This window comes from Cajanus cajan, chromosome 8 (genome assembly GCF_000230855.2).
Source record: "Cajanus cajan strain Asha chromosome 8, NIPB_CcT2T_4, whole genome shotgun sequence".
NCBI lineage: Eukaryota > Viridiplantae > Streptophyta > Magnoliopsida > Fabales > Fabaceae > Cajanus > Cajanus cajan.
The window spans coordinates 18,883,001-18,910,475 of NC_138524.1; the positions used below are offsets into that span (position 1 = coordinate 18,883,001).

A 27,475-nucleotide genomic window follows, 5' to 3' on the forward strand; every position below is an offset into this window, starting at 1 on the left:
TTGGAAGATGATGAAAAGAATTATGATAATGTTACATTGATACTATAGTAGAATCTTGGATGATATTTATGCAAGATGTAATGACAAAGAATTGGAGCCTACAAGGTATGATGAAACTGCTAAATTTAAAAGTTGTAGAGTTGTCATGAAGGGAAAGATGAACATGATTGAGAAAAGTAAACTTGACAACTTATTGATAGTTCTAGTAATAAAAAAGTGATTGTTGTTAAGTGAATTTACAAGTCTAAACTCAACCCTAATAATTTTGTAAACAAATTTAAGACCAAATTTGTAATGAAGGGTTATACTCAACATTGTAGTATAGATTTTTCAAATGCTTCAACATCAATTATAAGGCATGATACAATCATTTTATTAATATTCTTGAAAATAAAGATTGGTTGAAAATTTTGTCACTTGATGCATCACTTTTGATTCTCCAAGTGATTTAGTTAATACTTTATTACTATTTTTAAGTGTTATCTAAACCATTTTAAGAACAAAAATTGGTATATTTTAAATTAAAGAGACTATAATAGTTCAAAAAAATTTCAAGAGACGAAAACCAAATTTCAAAAAGTTTAGGTAGACTAATAAAAGTATATTTTTCCTACATTATATAATTTGGCATAATTGCAATATTAAAATTTTCTAGTGGTAAGAATTAAATGTAATCCAACCAATTTGACGGTAAGTTGTAGTGCCAAGACGATAGTCCTCACCAAGGTAGGAATTTAAGCTGAACCCTTCAATGTTTCAAGTAAGATGAAGAGGTTATTAGTTTTTGATACAGAAAAATATGAGAACTTTTCGCAATTTAAAAGAAATTAGGTTCCACTTTACAAAATAAGGAAGTTTATAGTACTACTATGATAGACTGGTGGAACTAAAATCAGATAAGATCATTTATATATTGATCGCAGCAGAAATAATTGTCCAAGTAATCAAGTACCTCATAAGTTGTTACATGGGCATACATAAAATACAAACTGAAATGGAAATTTACGAACAAACAATTGCACATAAAGCATAACATAAATACACAAAAACAATAAATAAAGGGAAAAGGCCTCCACAACTAGGCTAAACATCCACATGATCCTCCAGGTTGTCCTTTCAATGGTTCTTCTTGTCCTTCACTATTTATGACCATAAAGAGCATCAAACAAAAGTGAAAGGGGAGTGAGATTTGTAGTTTTGTATAATAAAATGCAGAAGAAAAAAACTCTTAAAAAACCATATAACCCATAAATCTATGCATAATTTAGCTTTGCACTTAAACCCATATATATACAAACAACCCACTCACATTGGATAAGGACTAGCACTGTTGCATATAGTCGTGATAATTTCTAACACTTTTCTATAAGATAATTATTATTTCTTCGCTACAAATACCATTACTATCAAGACAAACAAAAACATAAAGTAGTATTTATATGAATAATTGACAAGAATATTAATTTTCTTTTATTATTAATTGATTCAATCTATCTAAATTAGTCTTGAGAATATTATAAAAAGATCAACAATGGCTTGTAATCAAATTAAAGAACGTTTTCATAAAATCAATCAATGTATTTTAACATAAAAGAAATTCTCCCTATATAATCTATATAATCTGGGATAAAAATAAGAACAAGTAATATAAAAAGGATAAAAATACAAATTAATATTTTAAATGACATGTCAATTTTTTTTATTGGTGGAACACCAAACCAATTGAGACACAATAAAGAGACATGTGATTTGAATCATTTGTAAGAGACACTCAAAGTAATACAATAAAAAATTATTAGATAAAATAAGATATTCAATTAAATAAAATATAAATTATAGTATCATAACCTTACCTACAAATCTTATACTAGTTTTGTTTTGTGTTGTAAACATATGTGAACCTTTTTCTTTTTTTTTTTTTGTCAAAAAGACTATACTTCTATTTAGAAATTCTTCTTTAGCATATTGGTATATTTTCACAAATAAATTAAATATTTATCTGATTTATTTATTTTTAAAAGAGATTATTTTTAATTTAGTAATAATTCAATCTGTTATATTTATTTATAAATTACTATTGAAAGAATTATGTTAAATTCAGATTATGTTTTGAGTCACTAAATAGTTTAGTATTGTAATTGTATATATGTGATAAAAATGTTTGCCTGTTGACATCAGTTGTTTTTATAAGTTAGAGATGAGTTGAATTCACAATCACAAAGCCTATTTTCTCTGGTAATATTATTCTATTTTAATGTAACAACAAAAGCAACTTTACTCTAGACAAAAAAATATAATTTACTATTCACACCTCCACAAGTATATTTAAGAGATCTTTCGTCAAAGTGATGCAGACTTCAAATGGAGCATATAAATCAGCACTTTGAACCAAGGTGACATATTACAAAATTGAGAGTCATATTAATTATTTTTTTACAAAATTATTTTATTTATTAGCATATCATAGAAATATCAACAAGTCGGTAATTCAAGTGATATTGAACTTGATTCTGTTAAATAAAGTTTCAGATTTAAATCTTATGTACGAACAAAATATGGTTAACAGTAAAGAAATTATTAAAAATGGTCAAGAAGATTTCTCAATGAAAATTAATTGTCAACGAGGTTGATTAATACTTCATATCAGTAATATATATGATTATAAAAAAAATATCATAAAGATGTTTAATTAATTTTTATAAGCTAACTAATTAATCTAAAATGCAATAAAATATTTTTTTTATAAAGAGAGTGAGAGAATAACTTACATGATAGGCAAAATAATTTCTAAATTAAAAAGGATTTCAAATAATATAATGAGGATAAAAATAGAGAAAGTAAAAAAGGTAAGAACTTATAAGCAATAAGCTACTTTAATTAACTTATGAAAATAAGTTATAACTCCCTAAAATAAATTTGTATAATTTTTTTATACCTAACTAGTTTACTTTAGTCAAACTAACTTATAAATTAGTCAAAAAAGTTTATAAACTCATGATATATGTCTTGACAAACACACTATAAGAAAATTTCAACAAAATGATATTTTTAGGATTAAGTTTTCATCTTTAATTTTGTTAATTTTTGTTTTTAGTCGCTAAACAAATTTTATATGATTTTAGTCTTTGAATTTTTTTTTTCTAGAAATAATAAATTTTGTCAGGGACCAAAATGTTAATAGAAGAAAAAGTTTAAGAACTAAAAATTAAAATCGACAAAAGTTTAAGGATTAAAATTTGTAAAATAAAATATTCATGAACTAAAAATAAAAATTGATAAAAGTTTATGGACTATTTCATTTTTTTTTATCATACTAATGGTATATTAATTAATAGCTTTATTAAGATACATATGTTATAAATCACAAACGATTTAAAATCAAGGGAGTGTCTAAAATTAATAAGGTTTGAAGAAAGATTAAATACTTAAATATGTTTTTTAATTTTATAAAATAAGTGCATTTTATGTTTGTTGTTTTAAAAATAATTCTATGATTTTCATCCTGTAAAATATATATGAATTTGTTTTGTCTCTACTAAAGTGGTTTTCATCCCTCAAAAATGTGATATTCATTAATTGCTAATATGTTTTATTGAGTGTTAAGTGACTATCTCAAGTGCATTTGCAAGTTTATAGTATTATTTTAACATGTGACACTTTAAAAAAGTTTAGATCCTTAAAATAAATATTACTTATCACTACAATAAAATGGATTTTTAGTGGCATTTAATATGACTTTTAGTGGCAATAAAAATTGCTACAAAATCTTTTACCGGCATTTCTCACATTAGTCATTGTATGCAGTGTCGCTAAAATATTTACCGGAAATTATTCTATATGTTGGTAAAAACCCTCATAATGGTCGGGAAAAATATATAATTTTTTGTGTCATTTGTTACCAGCATTTAAAATTACCGCTAAAAGTTTAAGAAAAGATTTATAATACTCTTTAATTATCTTATTTCTATTCGATGTAGAACTTGTAAGATAAGTACAAATATTCTTTAGTTACCTTATTTCTAATTGATGTGTGACTTAGAAGATAAAGGTTATCTTTTAAAATGATTATTGTGTATTAAAATAATGATTTCAAATTTTAAAATGGTGAAATAAATTTTTTTTTATAAAAACTAAAATAAAAAATGACACATTTTATAAGAATCAAAAATAGGGATTTCAAAATTTGAAAGGATGAAAAAACAGAGAAAAAAAATGTATATAAAAAACAAAATCAAATTTTCATTTTATAGAAATTAAAAACTATTTAAGTGAAGATCAAATGAATCCATATTATTATCAAGTAAAAAGGAAATATTAAAAAAAATTAATTAGGATAATATATATAACAGATAATTTTATACCCAAATTAAAGATTCAAAAGATAAATTCCAAATAAACTGATAATAATGTTAATAAATTGTTTTTTTTTAGTTTAAGAAAGTTGTGCCTTAAAGTTTACGTCAGGGTGCTTAAATAAATAATTAAAATTAGGATGATATTGCATTTGTGCATACAGACACAAATATCCAACTGGCTCATAAATTAAAAGAATTGAGCTCTATTTTATTGAAGTTTGAGTCATTTAAAACAACTTACTAGTCAATTTCAAATGAATCTTAAGGTGATTTAGTTCACGACAAGCTCTAAATGCATGCACTAAACTAGTAGTGTATGAATATATTATATAGCATTAGTTTTAATAAAAATACCTTGGGTCCAATGATTTCAATCTCTGGAAAAGATGTCTGTGAGCTTCCATAAGCGTATTAAAGCCCCACATTGGAGAGACTGATTTCTTTGGCCTTTGCTTCAATATTCTCGACTTCGTCTTCGTCTGTGACCAACCAATTGTAAGGAAGCAGAATTTTGGCCCCAGGGTTGGTGATGCTATTTGTTACATCATCAAAAGCAACACTGTGTTGGGATGTGTCATGAAAATCTCCTTCTGATTCTGCCTTCCTTTTCAAGCCTTCTAAATCATCCCTGAATATACTCCGCATCCCCCATTTACTGATCTCAATACCCGAGTGGGCTTTAAACGTGATATGTGCCCCAGTTTTCACAAAATGGCAGTGTTGTCGAGAGATATAAATGACCCAAATATATTCTGATTTGTCAATCTTTTCCATCTTCAAATCAAGAGGCATGTCAAAGTATTCTTCAGTGTGTTCACTTTCAAAAGAAAGATAAAACGGATGCCGCACTGACGAAGATAAAGAACAGTCCGGAGAAGGAGGATTGTTTACCTTAAATGTAACGTAAAAGGCAAAGCCAAGCCAATCATCATTCATATTGAAGTCCTTTATCCTCATAATTGAACAACTGGCAAATTCGTTTTTGAACCACCTGGGAATAACTTCCATGTCCCAAGGGAAAACAATGTCACAGCCACATCGAAAATGACAGGGTTCCTATCACCACAAGGAAAATCACAAAATCAACAATATTCTATTATTAATGAATTAATTTTAGAAAACTATTTCATCCCAAGACAGAAAGAGATGGTTGTAGAGTGCAAACCTCAATTTGTCTTATAAGCCATAACAGTTCGTCTTTGACTTTAAAATAATCCAAGAGCCCCAAATCGAGCTGCCATTGATGAGACAGTTTTGGACAATCAAAAAGATATAACCCTGACCTATGATCACGAGATCCAGACACCATTTTAAAATACCTTCCCCCTGATGAATCCCTCCCTGATGGAAGCTCAGGCAACCAGATAAGATCATGGCAATGTGATAAGTTTAAATATGCTAGACGATGTAGAGATCTCATTGAACATACTGATCGAAATTTGTTCCCCTGTAGAGTCAGTCTTTCTAAACACCCCAACACACCAATAGCATCAGGTACTTCAAGTAGATTACAAAAGCCTAGGTCCAAAAATATCAAGGATTCCAAAGAAAAAGAATTAAAAACTTGTCCTACGGGCAAGTCAACGAGTTTCAAACAGCCACCTAAATCTAGAGTTTGAAGTGATCTCATGGCATTAATGTTGTTAGGTATACTAACAAGATTTTCGCAGTTTCTCAAACTCAAGAAGGTGAGTCCTGAAAGAGCTCCAATAGATTCATGAACCATGGATAAACTTGCACATCCATCAAAGTCAAGGTACTTAAGATTTTTTGCCCTTGTAAAATTTGGCGTGCATTCAAGTTTAGTGCAACCAGATAAATGTAGAACTGTCAGAGAACTTAGATTAGATCCATTACCAAAGTCGATGCTGACTAGATTGGTACAATTTCTTAAACTCAAGAAAGTAAGTTTTCCAAGACTTCCTAATGATGGATGGACATGTAATAAACTTATGCATCCTGAAAGATCAAGCCGCTCAAGTTTTGGGGTCCCGAAAAATACTGGAGTCTCAACAAGACATTTGGAGTTGCTCAAATCCATCCTTTTCAAACTTGGGAATTGCTGTGGAGAATCAAGAACCACTTATTAGCATCTCTTTTTAAAACTCAAATTTCATTATTACATTTTAATTTAGTATGATTTCAGAATTAAAGACAAACTAAAATAAGTAAACTATGGTAAGTTTTATATTATTTTTATTTTTCAATTATTATTTTCTCATAATTGTGTGTGTCGAGTCATGTTTTATTATAAGATAAGAGAATCAAAATCATGATATAAATAAAAGTAATTAATAGTTAAGATTGAAATTTAAATATAGATATTTTTCTATAAGATAATTATTATTATTGTTTTCATAACTATTACCATCATCACTCATTATTGTTGTTATTATTACCGTCATCGTCTTTGTTATTGTGACAACAATAATGGTAATAATAGTAACAATGACAATGATAATAGTGTTGGTAGCAATGTTGAGAGATAATAGTAGTGGCACCAACCCCACAACCATCATGATCACAATTACGGTAATGGTAAGGTGACAATGACAATAATGATGATAGTAGTAATAATGACAACAGTAGCAATGATGATGACAACGGCGGTGGGTAGTGGTGATAGTAATCGTAGAGATGATAATAATAATAATAATTTTATAAATGAGTATTTATAATTAAATTTTAATATGAACCTTTAATTAAATTTATCTTTAATCTAATCACTACTATTTGGTCCTTTCATCATGCATCAATCAAAATAAAATATACTTTTATTGGATATATTATCTATATATATTAGTGGAGTCAAGATATTTCATGCTTCTAGCTATTTAATATATTCAGTATAATTATATTATACTCTTTCTCTACTTATATAAAAGAAAATAAGAATTAAATTAGAAGATGGAATGAGAGAGAGAAATAGAGCATAGTAAAGTGTAATTACATGAGTTGTGAGTATAACCGTGTAATTGAAATAATTGTTCAATAAAAAAGGTGTGTGGAAGTGAGAGAAAGGGTAAAAAAAAAAAAAAGCAAAGTAGAAATAAGAATAATTATTATTTATACATCAATAGCCTTGCAACATAATTCTCACTCATAGCCCATCTAGTAATTTAGCCAACAAAATTGATAACCTAATCCCGATACCAATTGTACAAAAACACGATCAGATCCAGATAAGTATGTAACATCCTTATCCATGAATTCACACTTGTTGAACTCCACCCTGAGTAAACTATTTATAATGGCCATTTTGCATATGCATTGAAAATGGTTTTTTCTCCCCTTTCTGGAAGCCCAAGGTTAGAACAACGGGTGAAAACAAAGCCCTAACACACCCTTAAAAATACATCAACTAATAAAATAAATCACCAAAACAAAAACTGCAAGCCTTAGACCCCTAGATCCTACACCCGGTGCAAAACTAGACATGGTAACAGACCATGCATTATCATAAGAGCCTGCATGCTACCACACCACAATCCATATTGAGTTGATTCAACTTCCTATGCATTTGGACCGTAGACCATACTTGGATCACCTTGGAATTACTATGGAAGACCATAGTTAGACCAATTAGCAAAATACTATACTCCATAATTACTCTCTTCTTCACTTCATTCACATCACATCTGCAAAGTTACATTATAAGACCATATTGACACCAATTTAGCCCTATTGTTACTCTCATTCTCGTTCCAAAATCAACACCTAATCACTATTCATATATATATGCATTACCAAGAACTCTAGAAAGTGTACAAAAGAAGCGTATAAAACCCCCTCACCCCAAACCATACATGCCATTTGATAGAAAATTTAATTAGAAGCAACTTACAATCAAGACTTGTATTGGCCCTTGGCACTATTCCTTAAGGAAGCCTTATTCCACCACTTAAGCAACTTCAAGAATCAGAACCTATTCTTCCATATAGCCCCATAACTACCTCCTTCCTTTTCTTCAACTTCCTACTTGTAAACAAACTATGTTTTCCCCCTTGATGGCATTGATTCTAAGCATATTGTAGGTTCAGAAACCTAGCAAGAAACTGGATAATTGAACCCGGCCCCTTAGATATTTGATTTAAACCAATTCCATGCTACTATTTTTACACACTCCACAATGTCCGCAGTAACCATTCTTTTGGATTCCACATAAGCTTGTTTCTAGCCCTAAAAATAGTACACATTAAAGAATGCCAAATGATTTTCCACTAATCTTATATCATGATGCCACAACAAACATCCAAATTGCATAAAATTAATGTGAACTACTATATACCAATCTATCATTATGCATTGCAGCTAAAATTCCTAACAACTTTGGAACACCTACTAAACCATAGCAAAGTGAGAGCATTCGAAAAGCAAATGAGGGATGGGTTCCATTATGTCCCCACAGCCGAGGACACTATAGAAGGTTATCTTTGGTTGAGATTTTATTTTGGACAAGTTTCTAAATGAATAACACCACTTTCAATGAGATCACATTATGTAACACTTTTCTGACAAATGTGTCTGCATGACCCGAGTACACCTCTGGCTACATGAGGGCTTCATAAGCTGATTTAATCAAGTAAAAACCTTTTGCCTTAAAATGTTTGTAAAATTCCTCCAATAAATAATAAAATATAATTTTTCTCTTAAATAAATATATCCCTAAAACCAAGTACAAAAAACATAACCATTCCCCGCCACCTTTTTATTGATTCATTCAACAAATTAACATAATATCATTCCACACCATGTTGACCATTTTCTCCTCTTCCCTCCCACAACCCCTCTAAACTCCTTATACTACTTATGCACCAATACTTTATACAACAGTCCCTCCTTGTCCACCTTCATTTACCTAGTAATGCAGGATTGAAAGCCTTAATAATTTTTTAATGCCCAACCCACCTTTCTCTCGTTCCTTGTAAATCATGTCCCTCTTCACCCAATACCGTGTATTTTTGTGACCCCTCATCTTCATCCCTCTCCAATAGTAAACTACAATACATGTTTGACAAGCTAAATATGTTAACGCCACAACCCTTCTTGGCTTCAATTTCCTCCAAAGTAAGTTGAACTCTTACCTTTTAAGTCTCAAAATTCCTGTTTCGCAACATCAAACCCCAATTGTTGTTGAGCACCAGGGGGTTATCACACTTATACACATACCTCTACATTGGTGAGATATTGTCCGCTTTGAGCGGTTGTTTGAACGATGTGGGACTTTGTTTACATCCCAACAATTGCCACGATCATTTCCATGCCACACCCTCAACTTAAGCTTTACTGACTTAAATTTCTCCTTCAATTCATACACCCTTCTTCCTTCCACTTCGATGTTCCACCATTTGGTCTTTCACAAACTCGTGAACAACCTCCACCTCCCTCCAGCAGTTGAGCATCATAAAAGGTTTTGGACCCAATTGACATCCTTGTCTAGTTGTCTCTATGAACTATACTATTTTTGGACCCCAATGGACCTCCTTCCCATAAAGATGTAAAAGATTATAATGACTACTCAAAATCAAACTTTTTTTATAATAATCTACAAGTAAGTAATTAAATGATGGTAAAAAAAATATTATACTAAAATTTTATCAAAATAATGATTAATTTTGTTTTAATATCTCGAAGTCCTATCATTTACGAAAAGTTAAAGGCAAAAAAAAATTTATCTAGAAAAAAAAAAAAAAGAATATTATCAACACATTTCTCGTTATAAATTAAGATTCTTTATTACAAAACTTTTAAGAAAAAATACGTAATGAAATTTTACACTTTATTCAATCAAATTATTAGATTAAAAAAAATCACTATATGACTTTTATAGAATAGTATTTCATGACTTTTAAATAGTCTTATTCTATAATTAGAAAGTATACTGACTTCTAAAACACAATTTAGAAGTCGTGCTATTAACATGATTTCTAATTGGTTAATAATTTAAAAATTTTAGAAATGTCAGTGCATAAATTAATCTTTTAAATAATAAAATTTTAAGCAAATGTTTGCTCAAATTTTTAATTTCAAAATTATTATAGAATTAATTTTAGAATAAAAAATTGTGTTTAAGCCTAATATGTATTAGTTCCATAAAAAAAATATAATAGAGAAAATAATTTATTAGGAGGTATAAGTGGGTACTAGTAATTCGTAAACTCAAGCTGATTTAAATCAATTCAATAAGTTAAGATCAATTTTTTTTATGTTTGAGTAAAAAAAACGCAACCGATCAAAATCTAACATTGTACAAGTTGGATATTGAGTTTTGTGTTTTTGACTCATGACTTAACCTTTGACTTGGATATATAATAATTGTTTGAATGACACTTGCTCAAGATAATACTCATCGACACTCTTGTTCCAAAACGAGTTTTGTGTTTAGGTTGATAATATTGTAATAATACAACATATATATTTTAAAAAATTTTATATTAATTAATATTGATTGTTTAAGTTGATAATAATATAGTAAATCGATAAGTTTATTTTAGAATTTAGTTTGTATCGTTGTTTGTTTATGTGCTAATAACATTGTATTTGCAACAAAAGTATCAAATGATTTACATCTATTTTAAAATATTTCAATTTTTATAAAAATAAATAAATTTAATTATATAGACTCCATTAAGTCAAACCAATCCAATCCATTTGTGATTGGGTTGGATTGGGTTGAATTTCAAAATAAAATTGCACAAACTCAACCCAACCCGACTCAAAGTATTTTGATCAGATCGGATAATAGATTCTTTCAAACTTGACCTAACTCAATTTGTTTATACCTCTACAATTGATTTTGATTTACGGAAAAAGATACTATAAGTAAATTATATTCAATTTTTAAAAATTTAAAATTATGATACTACACTAAAATTAATTTTTTGTGGTAATTAATTTATTATTTAACGGCTATATAAATGGTCATTATTTTTTTTACCAGCATTTAAATAAATGCTGGTGTATCCAGTGTCGCTAATAGTATTACCGGAATTTGTATAAAATGTTGGTAAATATCTACTAAATTGTCAGAAAAACTTATTTTTTTTGTGGCAATTCTAGTAGTCATTTTAAAGGCTATTAAAAGTTATTTTTTCAATTGTCTCCTTTACTTTAAATAATTTATTCCTATAATTTTCTTTTCTAAATTCATAACTTATATACTGTTTTTTATCTCTACTCGATGTGAAATTTGTAAGATGAGGGTTTTCTTTTATTTATATATTTTTTAATTATTTTGTCTCTTAAGAAATGTGAGATTTATAAGGTGAAAGTTGCTCTATAATTATTTTATAACACTATTAAATTTGGTAATAATGGGTGATTTGATACCAATTTAGAATAGTGAATTAGGAGTCAACCCTATAAAATGAACCTATAAGTTGATAGTTATTACTCACTTATATACTATTTAATTATCTTATCTCTAATCGATGTGGAACTTAAGTTTTTTCTAATAAATAATTGTCGCTAATAATAAACTTTAATGTAATATAAATATATTTTTAGTGGTTATTATATATTAGCCATTAATATTTTTATATACGACGGTAATTAAATTATTGTCATTAAATAATTGTCGTTAATAATAAATTTTGTTGTAGTAGATGCCAATGTTGAAATAAAAAGAAAAATGATCCAAATGCATAGCCATTTTTGAAAACTTAATGAGACAATTTTTCTCTTCATTATTTTTGCAAACCAATAAAGATGAAGAGGAAGAAGCATTAACGTACCTTGCGGCCTTCCCAAACACGTTTGATGCTACTATTTGGCATATTCAATTCCACAATATGAGCAGCCGTAAAATTTGATGGCAAAGAATCAAAAGGATAACTATGCCACAAAAGATATCGCAGCATGTGGGAAAGAGAATCGAGGCTTCCCGAAAAGTTTTGATGATATAATATGAGTAATCTAAGATCCTTCATTCTTGACAATACATCAACTCTACATTCCAAGATATCTTCTTTTTTATCGAGAACTATGGCTTTGACATTATTTGTTCCCTGGAAAACAAAGAATAAACATATTACAAAAATAAATACTTGAATTAACGACACCTGTTTTTCTTAAAAATAATAAGATCTTTAACACATTTTTATATTAATTTTGGTAATTATTTTACAATTTTAAACTAAAAAACCTTTATCACTTGAAAATTAGTGTTTTAAGATAACATAATTTACTTATTTTTTATTCTCAAAGTGATAAAACAATGAGAATCCCACTTGTATCAACCACATTGATATAACATGATATGTATAGATAACATAATATTTGGTATATCTTTTTGGATAAAATTGGTAAAAAAAAATGATAACAAGAACAAGATAATCAAAATGTTTATATAAATTTTCAAAAAAAAAAGTATTTTTAGAAAATAATTTTTAGGGTAAATGAAACTTGTTTTCCTCACTTTTACATATAAATATGTTATAAGATATTAAGAAGAACATTACTCAACACTCACAAATCTAAAGGTATTAAAAGATTTTGTTACCGTTTCTACCATCAAGACTTGATCGAAATCTTCATAGCGCCATATTCTACTCCATGATCCTGGCTCTTCAGGAAATCGATTGCGAATAATTTTCTTTCCTAATTCTTGAAACATATCATGCATATGAATTTCTTGATCTCTAATAGTTATCAAGGATTTCTCAATGATTCTTGGAATTCCAATATGAGGGTGCAATCCACAACATTCTAGAATTCGCTTAACATAATCCTCCCTCTCCCCTTTAAAGAAACATGCAATATGCAAAAATATTTCTTTTTCTTCATATTCTAGTCCATCAAGACTTATTTCAAGTACATTCATAATTTCATCATTTGGATTTGTCTTCAATCTATCTAAGGCATCTCTCCATTGGATAGCATCTCGAGTGCACAAGAAAGAACCCATTACTTTAATTGCTAACGGAAGACATTGGACATATTTTAGTACCTCTGGAATCAACTCCACACAACTACTACTTTGGTCTTCATTTTTGAAGGCCTTTCTAAAAAATAGTTCACGAGCCTCATTTTCATTCAATAACGAAACCTTGTGCAATACACGATTTCCGTGCGGTTTTAGGATATGCTCATCTTTAGTGGTAACAATAACTCTACTTCCTTTGAAAAGAAATTTAGGATTTATGGCCAATTCCTGCAATTGCTCTATTTGATCAACATCGTCGAGAACTATAAGGACCTTTATGTTGTGTAGCCTGTTCCTTACGATCCCTGATATTTCAAAAGGACTATACATTTCTAGATTTTTCTCTTGTAAAGTTTGACGAAGAATTTGCTTTTGTATAGCAGTATGGCCACCATCTCTATAAATTTTGCTCACATTCTCAATGAAACAACAAGCATCAAACTTATGAGAAATTTTATCATATAAGACAGCAGCTTGAGTTGTCTTTCCTATTCCACCCATCCCCCAAATTCCTAAAAGTAAAACATCATCATTCTTTAAACTTAATCTCAAAATATTTTCTAATGTTTGTACACGTGATTGTATCCCAATAAGGTCACTAGCAAATGATGAAAATTTATGACCCAACTTTTTTATTACTGCTTGAACAATACTTTCAATCTCTTCAAACTCTGGCCTAGATGAAAAGAAAATATATAAAAATAAAATCACAAATTATCAACTAAAAAAAATGCAAGTCAACATGTTTTCAATCTCTTCAAACTATACTACTAATAAAAATGTATGACTAATTTATTTATATTCAACTTTATAAATCTGGCCATAAATTATCAATTAAAGAATAAAAAATACAAGATAACATGTTTTCAATCTCTTCAAACTATATTGCTAATAAAAACTCATGACTAATTTGTGAATAAAAATGCATAACTAATTTATTTATATTAAACTTTATTGATATTTGATTGATATATTTAAACTTTTAAATTTTTAAGATATTATGATTTTGATATTTTTTAAAAATGTATAAATATTAAAATCTTACAACAATAGTTTTCTTTTCTATGTAGAATGTTTGATGTTACAAATATTTTTTATATTATTTTTGGTGTATTTTTTTCTCGTGTTTCGATAACTTAGACAAAAGGAAAGAAAAAGAAAAAAAAAAAAAAACCTCAAATTTGATAAATTTTAGTTTTTTATTTAAAAAGAAACATATTTTCATTGAGCCCATAGACTTGCTCGCTTACCCCAGGTCAAAAAAATTGATTTATTTATTTCGCGGACTAGATTTAGCCGACCCATTAAAAATGTATTTTTTTTCCCGTCAGGCCTAAGCTTTGAACAAGTTGGACTGATTTATATACCCACTATAGTAGTAGTAAAGATTATAATTTTAAGCAAATCTTGCAATTTATCTCCTTTTTTTTATCTTAAAATTGAAATTGATTATTATCATTCTCATAAGAAGGTCATTATTGTAGTCTACCACTCCCTACATATAATGAACTAATCTTTTGGATTATATTATCTTCTTGTGCTAAAATCCTAATAGATGGTGCATATAAGAGGATACTTCAACCCAAAAAAAATTAGTCAAGTAGGTTGGAGAGAGTATCATTGCTAAAGTACTACATTGAATCTATATAAAAATAAAAATAAAAAAGTACTACATTTAACATGATATAATTATTCCACTCAACAATTTATGATTTATATTGAACTTTAATTATCCAATTATTATATTAAAACTTCTAAATAAATAGATAAAATCCACAATTTTCTTAAAATTTAAAAATTATTTAATATTTCATTACATTAATTCAAATTAACATATATTTATAAAAGCATATTATACGTTAATTTGAATTTATGTAATAAAGTATCATATAATTTTTAAACTTTGCAAAAAAATTATAAACTTAATATATTCAATAAAAATACTTTTAATTTAACAACTGAATCATTAAATTAAAGAGTTTAATGGTGATGCATCAACACTGCAAAATAATATTTTAGGTTGTCATCCAATCACAAATCACCATTTACATAAATTAGTTAACTTTCACAATTAGTACCTTAGCAATAGTAAATTCTGTTTGGTTGACGCTACACATTTTTTTACACAGATAATACATCACTATTAAAACCAAAATTATATATGTATATATAGGAGGATTATAATAACATTGATGTAATTTTTACTAAGTATTATACCACTCAATAACTTTATATTAAATGTGAATTTATTAAATCCAACCGTTGATTGAAAGTTCTTTACTCTTAGATCATATATACAAAATTTTATATTAATTCAAAATAATTTGATACTTCATTCTTATAAAATAAAATTAATGTAATATATACATTTTAAAATATACTAAAATATAAACACTTTGATTACCTTTAAGTTGTTCAATTTTAAGAAAATTTGATATAAAATGATATGAACTTTCAATCTAACGATTGAATTTACAAAATTCATTTTTAATATAAAGTTTTTGAGCGATGTAATACTTAATAAAAGTTACACCAGTATTATTATAACATTCCTCATATATATATATATATATATATATAAGGAGGGTTATAATATACTCCCACCTATTTTTTAGTTGGAGTATGTTAGCAACTTGCACCAAAATTTTAGGATAAGAAAATTACTTATTAATTTTGATTTGGTTAATTTGTATAAAGAATATTATAGTAATTTAATTTAATTTAATATATATATATATATATATATATATATATATATTCTCTCTCTTATTAACTTCATTCTCCAACTCATTTCTTTTTTTTATTAATTAATTTTTTATTTGTTCAGTGAGAAGGGAGACATCATGAGAGATAAGAGAGAAATGAGTTAAAGAATGGATTTAATAGGAGAGAGATAAATGAGTTAGAGAAAATATTTAATAGAAAAGAGAAATGGGTTGAAAAACAAATTTAATAGGAGAAATAAATGACTTAGAAAATAAAGTTAATAAGAGAAAGAAAATATTTTATTTTTTTTTTAAAATTAAATTAAATTATTAAAATATCATTTAAACAAATTAACCAAATCAAAATAAATGAATGATTTATTTATCCTAAAAATTTGGTGTAAGTTGTTAACATACTCCAACTAAAAAGTAGATAAGAATATATTAGTATACCCTGTATATATATTATAAATTATTGAATGAAGTAACTCTTTTTAAATTTTCTCTTAGAACATGTGAATCTTTAGGGTTTATGTAACTCTTTCCAAATTTACTTGTGAAACATGCGAATCTCTCATCATGATAAAATTTTATTAGTTATATTTAAATTAAACTCAAAATAAATGTTTCTTTATCTACCTAAGGAAAAAAAAAAAAGTAATTTGTCAAAAAAAGAAAAGTCAATCGAACATGTGATATGCTAAGAATTCAGCAGAACAAAGAGAATAGAATAAAGTATAAACGTAATACTACATACTTGTTCCTGACATCCCAACCAACAGAATTGGCCAAATCCGTCATAGCTCTCTCCCATCGACGAATCTTGTCTGGATCGTGTTTGAACTTCTTCCGTCTGTGTAAATCAAAGTCATTTTGGTATACCCCACACTGAGATCTTAGATCAGATGGATCCACATCATAGAAAACGGGGAAAACTGTTTGCTTCAACTGTTGTTTGCAATCGGCTATAGCGGCCATTTCGTCTAGACACCACGATGAGGAAGCATAATTTTGGGAGAAGACGATGACTGAAACCCGTGAATCTTTAATCGCTTGTAGAAGTTGTTCTGAAATGGATTCTCCTTTCTGGAGCCTTTTGTCGTCCTTAAAGACAAAAAGACCCTTTCGGATGAAATGAGCGTAGAGATGATCAACAAAGGAGTTACGAGTGTCCTCACCTCTGAAACTCATGAATACATCGTATCTGTAGTTTTGGATGCTGTCGGAGGGATTGGAAGAAGAAGAAGAAGAAGCCATGGTCAATGAACTATACTGGTGAGAGTTGTGAGAAGAGAAAGGATGAAATGGGATTGTGGAATGGAGCGAAGAAAACAAATCTTTATATATTTGAAAATACATTAACTTTGTGGGTTCCACACGGAACAGGAAATTCTTCATACATTAACTTTCGTGGGAAGCACATCGAAAGTGAAATCACGTGGTATACTTTTTTATTTGGGAAATCGAGATTTAGAATTGGAGTAAAGACAAAATTAGGTAATTAGTCTTCATGGTCATGTAAAATCACGTGGTATACTTTTTTTTATGGTAAAACTTTATTTTAGTCCTTTATATTAATTGTTTATTTTAATTTAGTTTTACTTTTATTTTTGGTTTTAATTTGGTCCCAAATTAATTAATTGGTTTCAATTTAATCCCAAATTAATTAATTAGTTTTAATATGGGACTTCCATCCAAATTATTTAAACGGAGTTAACTTTTGGCCACGTGGATGCCACGTAGATGCATACGTGGATGCCACGTGGATGAGAATTTTTTTGAAAACACCTGGACCCAGAACGGTCCGTTTTGAAACCAGAACGGGCCGTGCTGGTTGCAAAATTAAAACACCACCAGTGAAGCAGAACGGGTCGTTCTGAAACCAAAACGCCCGTTCTGCTTTCAAAACGGGCCGTTCTAGATTCGGAACGCCCTGTTCCAAAACTGTGAATAAAATATTCTTTGCTTAATTGTATTTTTGATCGTTCAAGTATTATAATTATGCAATTTTGATCCTTAAAGTTTTAATTGAGTAATTTTAATCTTTAAAAGATTATAGTTGTGTAATTTTAGTCTCACAATTTTTAATTGAACAATTTTAATCTCTCAAATATCATAATTGTGTAATTTTAGTCTTTCTCATTAAAAATTTAATAATTTTAAAATTTTAATATATATATATATATATAATGTTTTAAAACTATATAATTATTTGCTTATTTAAATTAACGTATATTATAAGTTTTTTAATGTATCAAATGATATATATTTATTATTACTAAATATATAAAATTTATATATTATTAATATTTTAATATTACTGATAAATTAATATCAATAATATTTTTACTATATTTATAAATAAATTAATAATTTGATAAATATAACTTAATATATATTAATATATTTTTACAAAAATATAAATATATAAGATCAGATATATATTTCTAATTAATATACTTATATTTTTGTAAAAGTATATTAATATATAACAAGTTATATTTATCAAATTATTAGTTTATCTATAAATATATTAATAATATTATTGATATAATATCAAAAATTATAATATACGTTAATTTGAATAGATAAATAATTATTTAATTTTAAAACATTATATATATATATATATATATATATATATATATATTAAAATTATTAATTTTTAATGGGAGAAACTAAAATCATACTATTATGATATTCGAGGGACTAAAATTATTCAATTAAAAATTGAAGGACCAAAATCGCGCAATTGCAATTCTTTAAGGACTAAAATTACCCAATTAAAACCTTTGAGATCAAAACTGAACAATTGTAATACTTGAGGTATAAAAAATGCAATTAAACCAATATTTTTTATTAATTTTAATAAAAAATATAATAATTTTGAAAAATATTTTTTTATGGTAAAAATTTTAAAATTACTTATTTTTATAAAATATAATTGTCTTATAAATAGAGTAATAATTTTTCTTTTTCTCTTTCTGTTTGAAGAAATATTTAAATATCACTTTATAATTTTTACAACTTATTTAAGATTAGAGGAATAAAATGATAAAAATTAATAAGATAAACATAATAAAATAAAATATATAAAAAATATTAATATATTTATTTTATTAGATATAATAACATAATTAAAATATAATTAATAATATATAGTTTATAAAATTATTAATATTTTATATATAAAAAAAAGGATAAAACCGGAACGGCCCGTTCTAAAACCGGAACGGGCCGTTCTGAGTGCACTTTTGGTGTGTTAATTTCGCATCTAGAACGGACCGTTCCGGATGAAAAATTAACACACTAAAAGTGCTCCCAGAACAGCCCGTTTCGGTTTCATAACGGGCCGTTCTAGGTCCAGGTATTTTCAAAAAAATTCTCACGTGGCATCCACGTATGCATTTACGTAGCATCCACGTGGCCAAAAGTTAACTTCGTTTAAATAATTTGGATGGAAGTCCCACATTGAAACCAATTAATTAATTTGGGACTAAATTGAAATCAATTAATTAGTTTGGGACCAAATTAAAACCAAAAATAAAAGTAGGACTAAATTGAAACAAACAATTAATATAAGGGGCCAGGATTTTAGCCCTTTTTTATACTTTTTTATTTGGGAAATCGAGATTTAGAGACAAAATTAGGTAATTAGTCTTCATCGTCATGTGAAATCACGTGGTATACTTTTTTTATTTGGGAAATCGAGATTTAGAATTGGAGTAAAGACAAGATTAGGTAATTATTCTTCATCGTCATGCCCATAATTATTTTTGATCGTCATGCTCATACACATAAGTCTTGATCGTGAAGCAATGGGCATGGGTTCAATCCTGACCATTCAAACCTTTCCATAATTTTATGTAAAGTTAAAATATTTTTCTAGTCTATATAATTTTATTTATTTTATATTTTTAGTCTTTATAATTTTAAAATAGATTTTTTTTTAATTTATATATATATATATATATAACAACTATTTTTAGTTCAATTTAAGATAAATCTTTTTTTAGATTTTGTTGTTAATTTATCTTCGTAACATTGTTTTTGGTTTGAATGAGGACATGTCATGTGTGAAACCTGGGACTCAACAGTGGTATTGCAATTAGCACTTTGTAATATTATTTATTATGTGTTTACATAATAATGTATTAATTCAATTTTATATGTTTGACGTCAAATTTATTTTATTGTAATTGTTTTATATTAAGTCTCTTAAGGTTTTGTGTTTTTTTTATACTTATATAGTTATTTGTGACATTTATTGTTGAAATGTTATTTTACTCATAAAATTAAAATTTTTTATCACATCAAAATAAAATAGACAATATTAAAAAAAATTAATGATAAATATTAAAAGAATTAAAAAATTACAAATATAAAGACAAAAAAGATATATCTTAAATTATGGGAACTAAAAAGGATTAAAAAAATAAGTATAGGATTAAAAAATCATGGACTAAAAAATAAAATAAGTGAAATTATAAGGATTAAAAAAATATTTGAACCTCTTATTTTATATCCTTATTCTTTCAAATATTTCTTTACAGCAATGTTTAATTATGTACATAAAAATATAGAATTAAATACTTTTTTAATTTCTTAAATATGAAATAAATTTATTTTTGTCCAGTAATTTTAAAATTATTTTTGCTGTCCTATAATTTAAAGAAAAAATATACACTTAAATATATTTTTAATCCTTGTAAAATGAGCAAGTTTTAATTTTGGTTCTTGCAAAAAAATTCTTTATTTTTAATCCCTATAAAATTTAGAACCATTGTTTTTAGTCTCTGTTATTATATAATCATTTTTTAAATACTTAATTGTTTATCAAATGTTAAGTAATTATCTCAGATTTTACCCATGACTATAGTAATACCATGTTAGTATGTGACACTTTTAAATTTTTTTTATAAGTTCTCAACATAAATGATATGTATCTACTTTAAAATCAAAGTTAAGGACCAAAAAATAGTAATTTTTACATTTTAAAGAGATGAAAATTAAAGAAAAAATTATAAGGACTAAAATAAAAAAAATTACTCATTTTACAATGACAAAAAGTATTTACATGGATCGAAAAAACAATGTGTACAAATTTTAGAAGGATGAAAAAAGGAAAATATTACATGGACCAAAATCAAAATTCAATAAATTTAGAGAGACTAAAAACATAATTAAACTTTATCTTATTTACAAAATATATATATATATATATATATATATATATATAACTTAAATAAATTGCATGTAAAAATAATTTAAATATTCTTTGTTACCTTAATTTTCTTCATTAAAATTTTATATTTTATTACTTATTTTCGCACTAAACTAACTAAAGTTAATAATAAAGACTAAAAATGAACACAAAAATGTCAAAGGATCTAAAAGTAACAAAAACTTTTAAAGGGACTAAAACAAGATAGAGTTATATTTGCAAGGACCTTAAAACATATTTAAGTCTTGTTTGAATGAATAAAGGATAAATGAGTCTTAAGAAAAGTGAAAACCAAAAAGTAATATCTCTTTATATATATATATATATATATATAGATTAAAATTTTATATTTTGTTACTTATTTTAGCACTAAACCCTTTATATAGTATAGATTAATATTTTATATTTTGTTATTCATTTGAGCACTAAACTATAATTAGAGTTAGTGATAATGACTAAAAATGAATACTAAAAAATTATCAAGGATATAAAAATGACAAAAAAAAAACCTTACAGGGACTAAAATAAGACAAAGAGATATTTGCATGAATTTAAAACATATTTACGTCTAGTTTAAAATTAAAGGATAAATAAATCTTAAGAAAAGTGAAAATTAAAAAGTGGTATCCCTTTATATATAGTATAAATAAATAGGTTAACATATAAGACTTAATTTTTATTTTTTGTTAAGTTTAACCTTTTTAAATAAACAAGCATTTTTAAAAGTGTAAATATGACCTTTTGTTAAATAGGCTAAGACAGGGTGATAGACCTTAAATATGTTAGATGATGGGTCTTTATTTAAGATATAACATATTCTCATCCTTAATTTGTAACATCCTCTTTTTCATAAAATAAAATATAAGTATTTTATTAATAATATTAGTATTTATATTTTTATTAATTAGAGCTATTTAATATTTATTTAATTATTCGGTATGTTTTGATATAATATAGTGTATTTTATTAAAATGTTATTATAATATTTTATTAACTAAAAGGGAAGGAAATTTGTAACTGTGGTTAATATATTATACCTAGAAGGTTAAGGGGAGGTTAAGATTTTTAAAAGAGCAAATTTATGATCAAACTCATTTTTACACCTTCTTATGTACGCACTTCTTTCACACTTCAGAGCTCGGAGGACAAGAATAGCAAGGAAATCATCTCGGAACTGGTCATCTCAAAATCATGCACGCAAGGTTGTTAATCTTGAGAGTTTACATAATCTTGTGGAGGCTCCGTAAACTCGTATCGTAAACTCATAAGAGATTACTCAATAAAAAAAATTATAAAAATAATTAGAAATAACATGATAATTGAACATTTCAACTCCATATTAAAGAGTAAAGTAGCAAATTACATTAATAATAAAATGTCAAAGTTCTTAACAAAAGTTCACACAAATGACAAAACACAAGTTCTTAAAAATAGACAAATAAAAAACTAAGACATCACATGGAGAATAGCCTCAAGAAGTGGCGCGACTCACGGAGGAGAAGATAGAGGATCGTGCATGGAGGAGAAGAGTGGTTCATGGAGAAGAAGACTGTTTCACGCGTGGAGGATAAGAATGATTAATGCCTTCGCAGAGAAAAAGGTAGAGGAGGAGAAGAGCGGTCGCCTTCGCAGAGGAGAACACATGGAGGAGAAAAGTGGTTCATTGGTTCGCACCTTCATCATGGAGAAGATAGAGGAGGAGAATGCACGAAGGAAAATAGTGGTTCACTGGTTTGCCTTTTCCATTGAGAAGACAGAGGAGGAGATCAAAGGTTTTCGTAACGCGGGGAGAGTGAAATGAAACTCTCTTCTTAGCCCTAACCAAAATGGGCCATTTAGTTTATTTTGAGAACAAAAAATAAAAATCGTGATCTCTTAAAATCAGATCGATCTCTCGTGATCAAACAAGATCATGCGAGATCACCGAGATTACTCCAAGATTACTCAGAAATGAGTTTACTTTTGAGTTATATATGTTAAGTCAGACGAAGCGAAATTTGCAATTACTAACTTGTGCATTAGTATTTCAGTCCGAAAAAGAAAAGTTCAAATAGTGGAACATATTCAAGCACAATCTGGCTAGACAAAATATCAGACGATAGAAAAGCCAACATCAAGGCTAAGGTTAATTCAGGCTCAAATCAGATACAAAGTTTATCAAATAGAAGCCTGAGGCATCAGACGAAAATTGGAAAATATATTGACATCAATGTCCAAGACATCGACATGAAGTGACCATCAGGAAGAATCAATATAAAAGATGAAGTTATCACTTCCACGCTCAGACGAAAAAAAGCATCAAGATCAGATGTAACATCTAGTAACCAGACAATTTCGTGAATGTTGAAGCACGTCTGAAGTTACTAATCACATTGAAAGTAATTATACAAGAAACACAAGAGGACATAGTCGTGAATAAAAAAAATTGTTACTCAAGAATGCATTCCCAAGTCAAAGCCGAATGGGTCAGAGAAAGGACACCTACTTTTCAGGAAAAGACAGCACCACAACGACTAAACTGATGAAAAGTACAAATATACCTAAACCATGATTGAAATCAGATATCGAAGAAATTAACTACTCAAAGAGGCTCCACGAATACAAGCAAACATTTAATGCAAAGATCAAATGCATTAAATGAGAAGATCTGGATGAACATGAACGAACCCGTCAACTACATCAACAAAATATTACGCTCCAACGGATAAATTCAAATTCAAATAACGGGAAGATTTATCATAAGTATATAAGTATCAAGACCAAGAAGAAGGAAATAGAGAACGAACAAGAATAAAATGAGAAATAAAAGAGTTTCAAAGCTTCAACTATTCTTCTTCTCAAAGCACTTCCTGTATATCCGTGTAAAAACTAAGATAGCTTGTCTTAGTGAGTGTTGCCAATAGTTCATCCTCTCTATGAGAGTAACCAAACACTCAGACACTTATCTTTGAAAAACTAAGGTTATGCACCTTAGTGAGTGTAGAAATTACCCTATCTTCTATGTGAGAATTATACACACACTCAAAACCTACAACTGTTGTAAAGCCTGAAGAGGCTGATAGAAAGAATACTTGTGAACCAGAAGTGGTTGAGAATACTAGCGTTGGTTGTCATAATCTAAAAATTTCCGATCTTGCGACCTATAGTTTAGACATCCTTTTAAAGATCTCATCAATTAAGGAATGCCCGGACACTAGACTAATCCTTAATTAATGGTTTTGAAAATAGGTTCTTGAGTCGCCACCAATGTTTTACTCAAAAAATTGGCAAAAGAAAAGGATTTTTTTAAAAAAATCCAATAATGGTCTTGATAACCAGAATTGCGTTCGGGGGTCGGTTACGTGTAGGAAAGGTATTAAGCACCCCTACAACGCCATTAATTAGTACCCTATGATGAAGTTAACATTAAAAATAATAATATAAATATTGAATCCCCTTTTATTGATTATTTATATGAAATTTAAATTACACGATGAACCCAAAGATGTCAACATGATTCCGTTTATTATGCAATATTTGAAATAAAAGAAGAAAACGATGGAACAAGAGATTGATGAGTAATACCTCGTAGCAAGCTTTATTAGATCTTCAATTATGGAGATTTTAGGTGCTTTGCGGCAACCTTTCACACTACACAAATACCTCACAAATCTCAAGAAATACAATAAGAGTGAGAGGGAGAGAAATTTTGAGCTCTAAGGAGTCATGGATGAAATTTTGAGGCCCTGAGAACTGTGCTCGAGCTGTCTATTTATAAACATAAAAAAATTTCCAGAACGGCCCGTTCTGGATCCGACCGTTCTATGTTAATTTTGTAACTAGAATGGCCCGTTCTAAATCTAGAACGGTCTGTTCCAGGGATGAGATTAACATACAATTGACTAGACTGGAACGACCGTTCCAAATAAGGGTTTTTAGGCCTTTTTAATAACTTGGAACAGTTTAGGAACGACCCATTCCAGTTTAGGAACGACCTGTTCCAAATTAAGGTTTTAGGCCCTTTTAGGAACTTAGAACGGCCCGTTCCAAATTGGGAACGACCCTTTCCAAATTGGGAACGACCCGTTCTGGTTTTGCAACAACCTGTTCCAGGTTACTAAAACCAGCTTATTTGGGATTTTAGGCCTTCTGATGTCATGTCCTGTTATTTCCATGCTTGGGAGCTCCATTTCTTTGATGATAGATGTCCATTTCATTGCTTTTGTTGGTCCAAACAAAATTGGGTGTCTACATTGGTGAGTGAAGCCGATGGGCCAGGAGTGGTCGAAAGTACTTGGTGAACCAAAAGTGGTTAAAAATACTAGCGTCTAGTTGACGAGCCAGAAGTGGCTAAGAATACTTGTAATCCTTTGTAATTAGTGGAACCCTTCTGCGGAAGGAAACTGGACGTAGCTCACATTGAGTGAACCAGTATAACTATTTTTGCATTCTCTCTACATTTCAGTATTACATGTTTTGCTATTGATCTGTTTCGTTTCTCAACAAAGCTTTGGACGAAAACTTACTTGACCTTGTGAAAACTATCTTTACTAGACGATAACATTTTTCAGACGGAAACCTAATCTACTTAGTTTTCTATGTTGAAAGAGGGAGTATATTATGAGCTCAGCCTCTCCATGTTGGACTGATATTTAGGGCTTTAGCCGTCCCAATGCTAGTTTTAGGGTCTAGCAACCCTTACCGATCTTGTACTAATTTTGGGGATCTAGCAACCCTTACCGATCTTGTACTATTTTTGGGGATCTAGCAACCTTTATCGATCTTGTACTAGTTTTATGGATCTAGCAACCCTTATCGATCTTGTACTAGTTTTGGGGATCTAACAACCCTTACCAATCTTGTACTAGTTTTGCGGATCTAACAACCCTTATCGATCTTGGACTAGTTTTGGAGACCTAGCAACCCTTACCGATCTTGTACTAGTTTTAGGGATCTAGCAACCCTTTTCGATATTGTACTAGTTTTGGGGATCTAGCTAGCAACCCTTACCGATCTTGTACTTGATATCTTCTCATTGGTGTTGTTGGATGGAAAACTGCCCTAAGGAGGATGGGCAGGAGACGCTTGATGTGCCCTTGTGTTGGTGGGCAGAAATAGATGGATAACAAGGATTCTGGTGTTGCCCCTGCCATGCGAGTATTGTAATGCCTCTCTAGGCGTCTTCTTGTGGTAGGTTTTTTTTTGTTTGAATTTCATTTTTTGTTTAGCTTCGGCTTTTTCATATTTGAATCTTACCTTTTTCTGCTATTTTTTTTCTAAATGCTTTGGCTTTTTCAATATGTACGAGGCTTGCCTTTTTCGATTTTATATTTTGTTTTCATCATTGGTGGAGGGATCCCATCCCATGATTATGTTATTTGCTGAATCTTTATGATTATGTTATTTGCTGAATCTTTATTGACGAGTATTATTTTGGAAGCCACTCTTGGCTTTGGTTAGGAAGCCATTCCTGGTCTTGGCATTCTCTTGGATCATCCTTCATTTGGTTGAGGAGTAGGGCGCGATGGCCTTTTCATGCTTATAGACGTGCTTATTCTTCCTCTTTCAGTTCTATCCCGTCTTACTATTGACGTCTCTTTCTTCTCTGGGTGGCTATATGAAACCACTTGTATGGAATGCCCTTGTTGGGGCTAGGCTTTTTGACATGATCTTGACTCTTAAGGCATTGTCTAGCTGTTGATCTTTTTTACGAGTGTTTCGGCCTCTTAATTCCTCTGACACGTGATGGACAAACACACACAAAGAATGCAAGAATGCAATAGAAAATGCAAAGCAAGAATAGATTGGATTTTTTCAAAAAAAAGTTTTAATGAACTTATACCCTTTTTGCACACTTGTGCCATATGCATGTTATGTAATGATGCTTCTATGCTAATGCTTATTTATGCAAGATTTATCTATTTATTTTTTGAATAATTCCCACTGGATAAAGAAAGTTTTCTAAGTGTGTGAAATGCTTGTTGGATGCATGCAATGCATGTTTTGATTTTAGTGTTTTAAAAGGTGACTTTCCTTTTCTCCTTCTCACGAATAAACTGCTCTGATTGATGCATAAGTTTAGTTGCATTGGCCACTTGGTATCAAACTCCCTTGGGTTCTCTCTTTTTCTTTTTTATTTTTTTGTTCAAAAACCCTAACTTTTGCCTAGGATGTATCCTAGCGGGTATTTTTTCTCTTTTTATTTGCCCTAATTTTTGCCTAGGATGTCCTTTATGGGTTTTACACCCCAGTGGGTCATTTTTATTTTCTTGTTGACATGTTCAATTTT

General features: G+C 28.6%; 1 protein-coding gene across 3 annotated transcripts; it reads right to left on the reverse strand.

Moving 5' to 3' along the window:
* Positions 1-878: 878 nt before the first annotated feature.
* Positions 879-17,315, reverse strand: LOC109817825 (TMV resistance protein N). Of its 3 annotated transcripts, XM_083062849.1 has the most exons (7): positions 16,741-17,315; positions 12,856-13,954; positions 12,089-12,361; positions 5,521-6,417; positions 5,247-5,411; positions 4,710-5,129; positions 879-1,139 (listed from the first exon to the last, which is right to left on the reverse strand). In XM_083062849.1, exons 1-6 carry the CDS (start codon positions 17,238-17,240, stop codon positions 4,767-4,769), a joined length of 3,297 nt encoding a protein of 1,098 aa, XP_082918975.1. In that variant the 5' UTR covers positions 17,241-17,315; the 3' UTR covers positions 879-1,139; positions 4,710-4,766. The 3 variants fall into 3 exon arrangements, with proteins under 3 accessions (XP_082918975.1, XP_082918974.1, XP_082918976.1); XM_083062848.1 differs by having other exon boundaries at positions 4,710-5,411; positions 16,741-17,314; XM_083062850.1 differs by having other exon boundaries at positions 4,710-5,411; positions 12,856-13,949; positions 16,741-16,904.
* Positions 17,316-27,475: the final 10,160 nt, after the last annotated feature.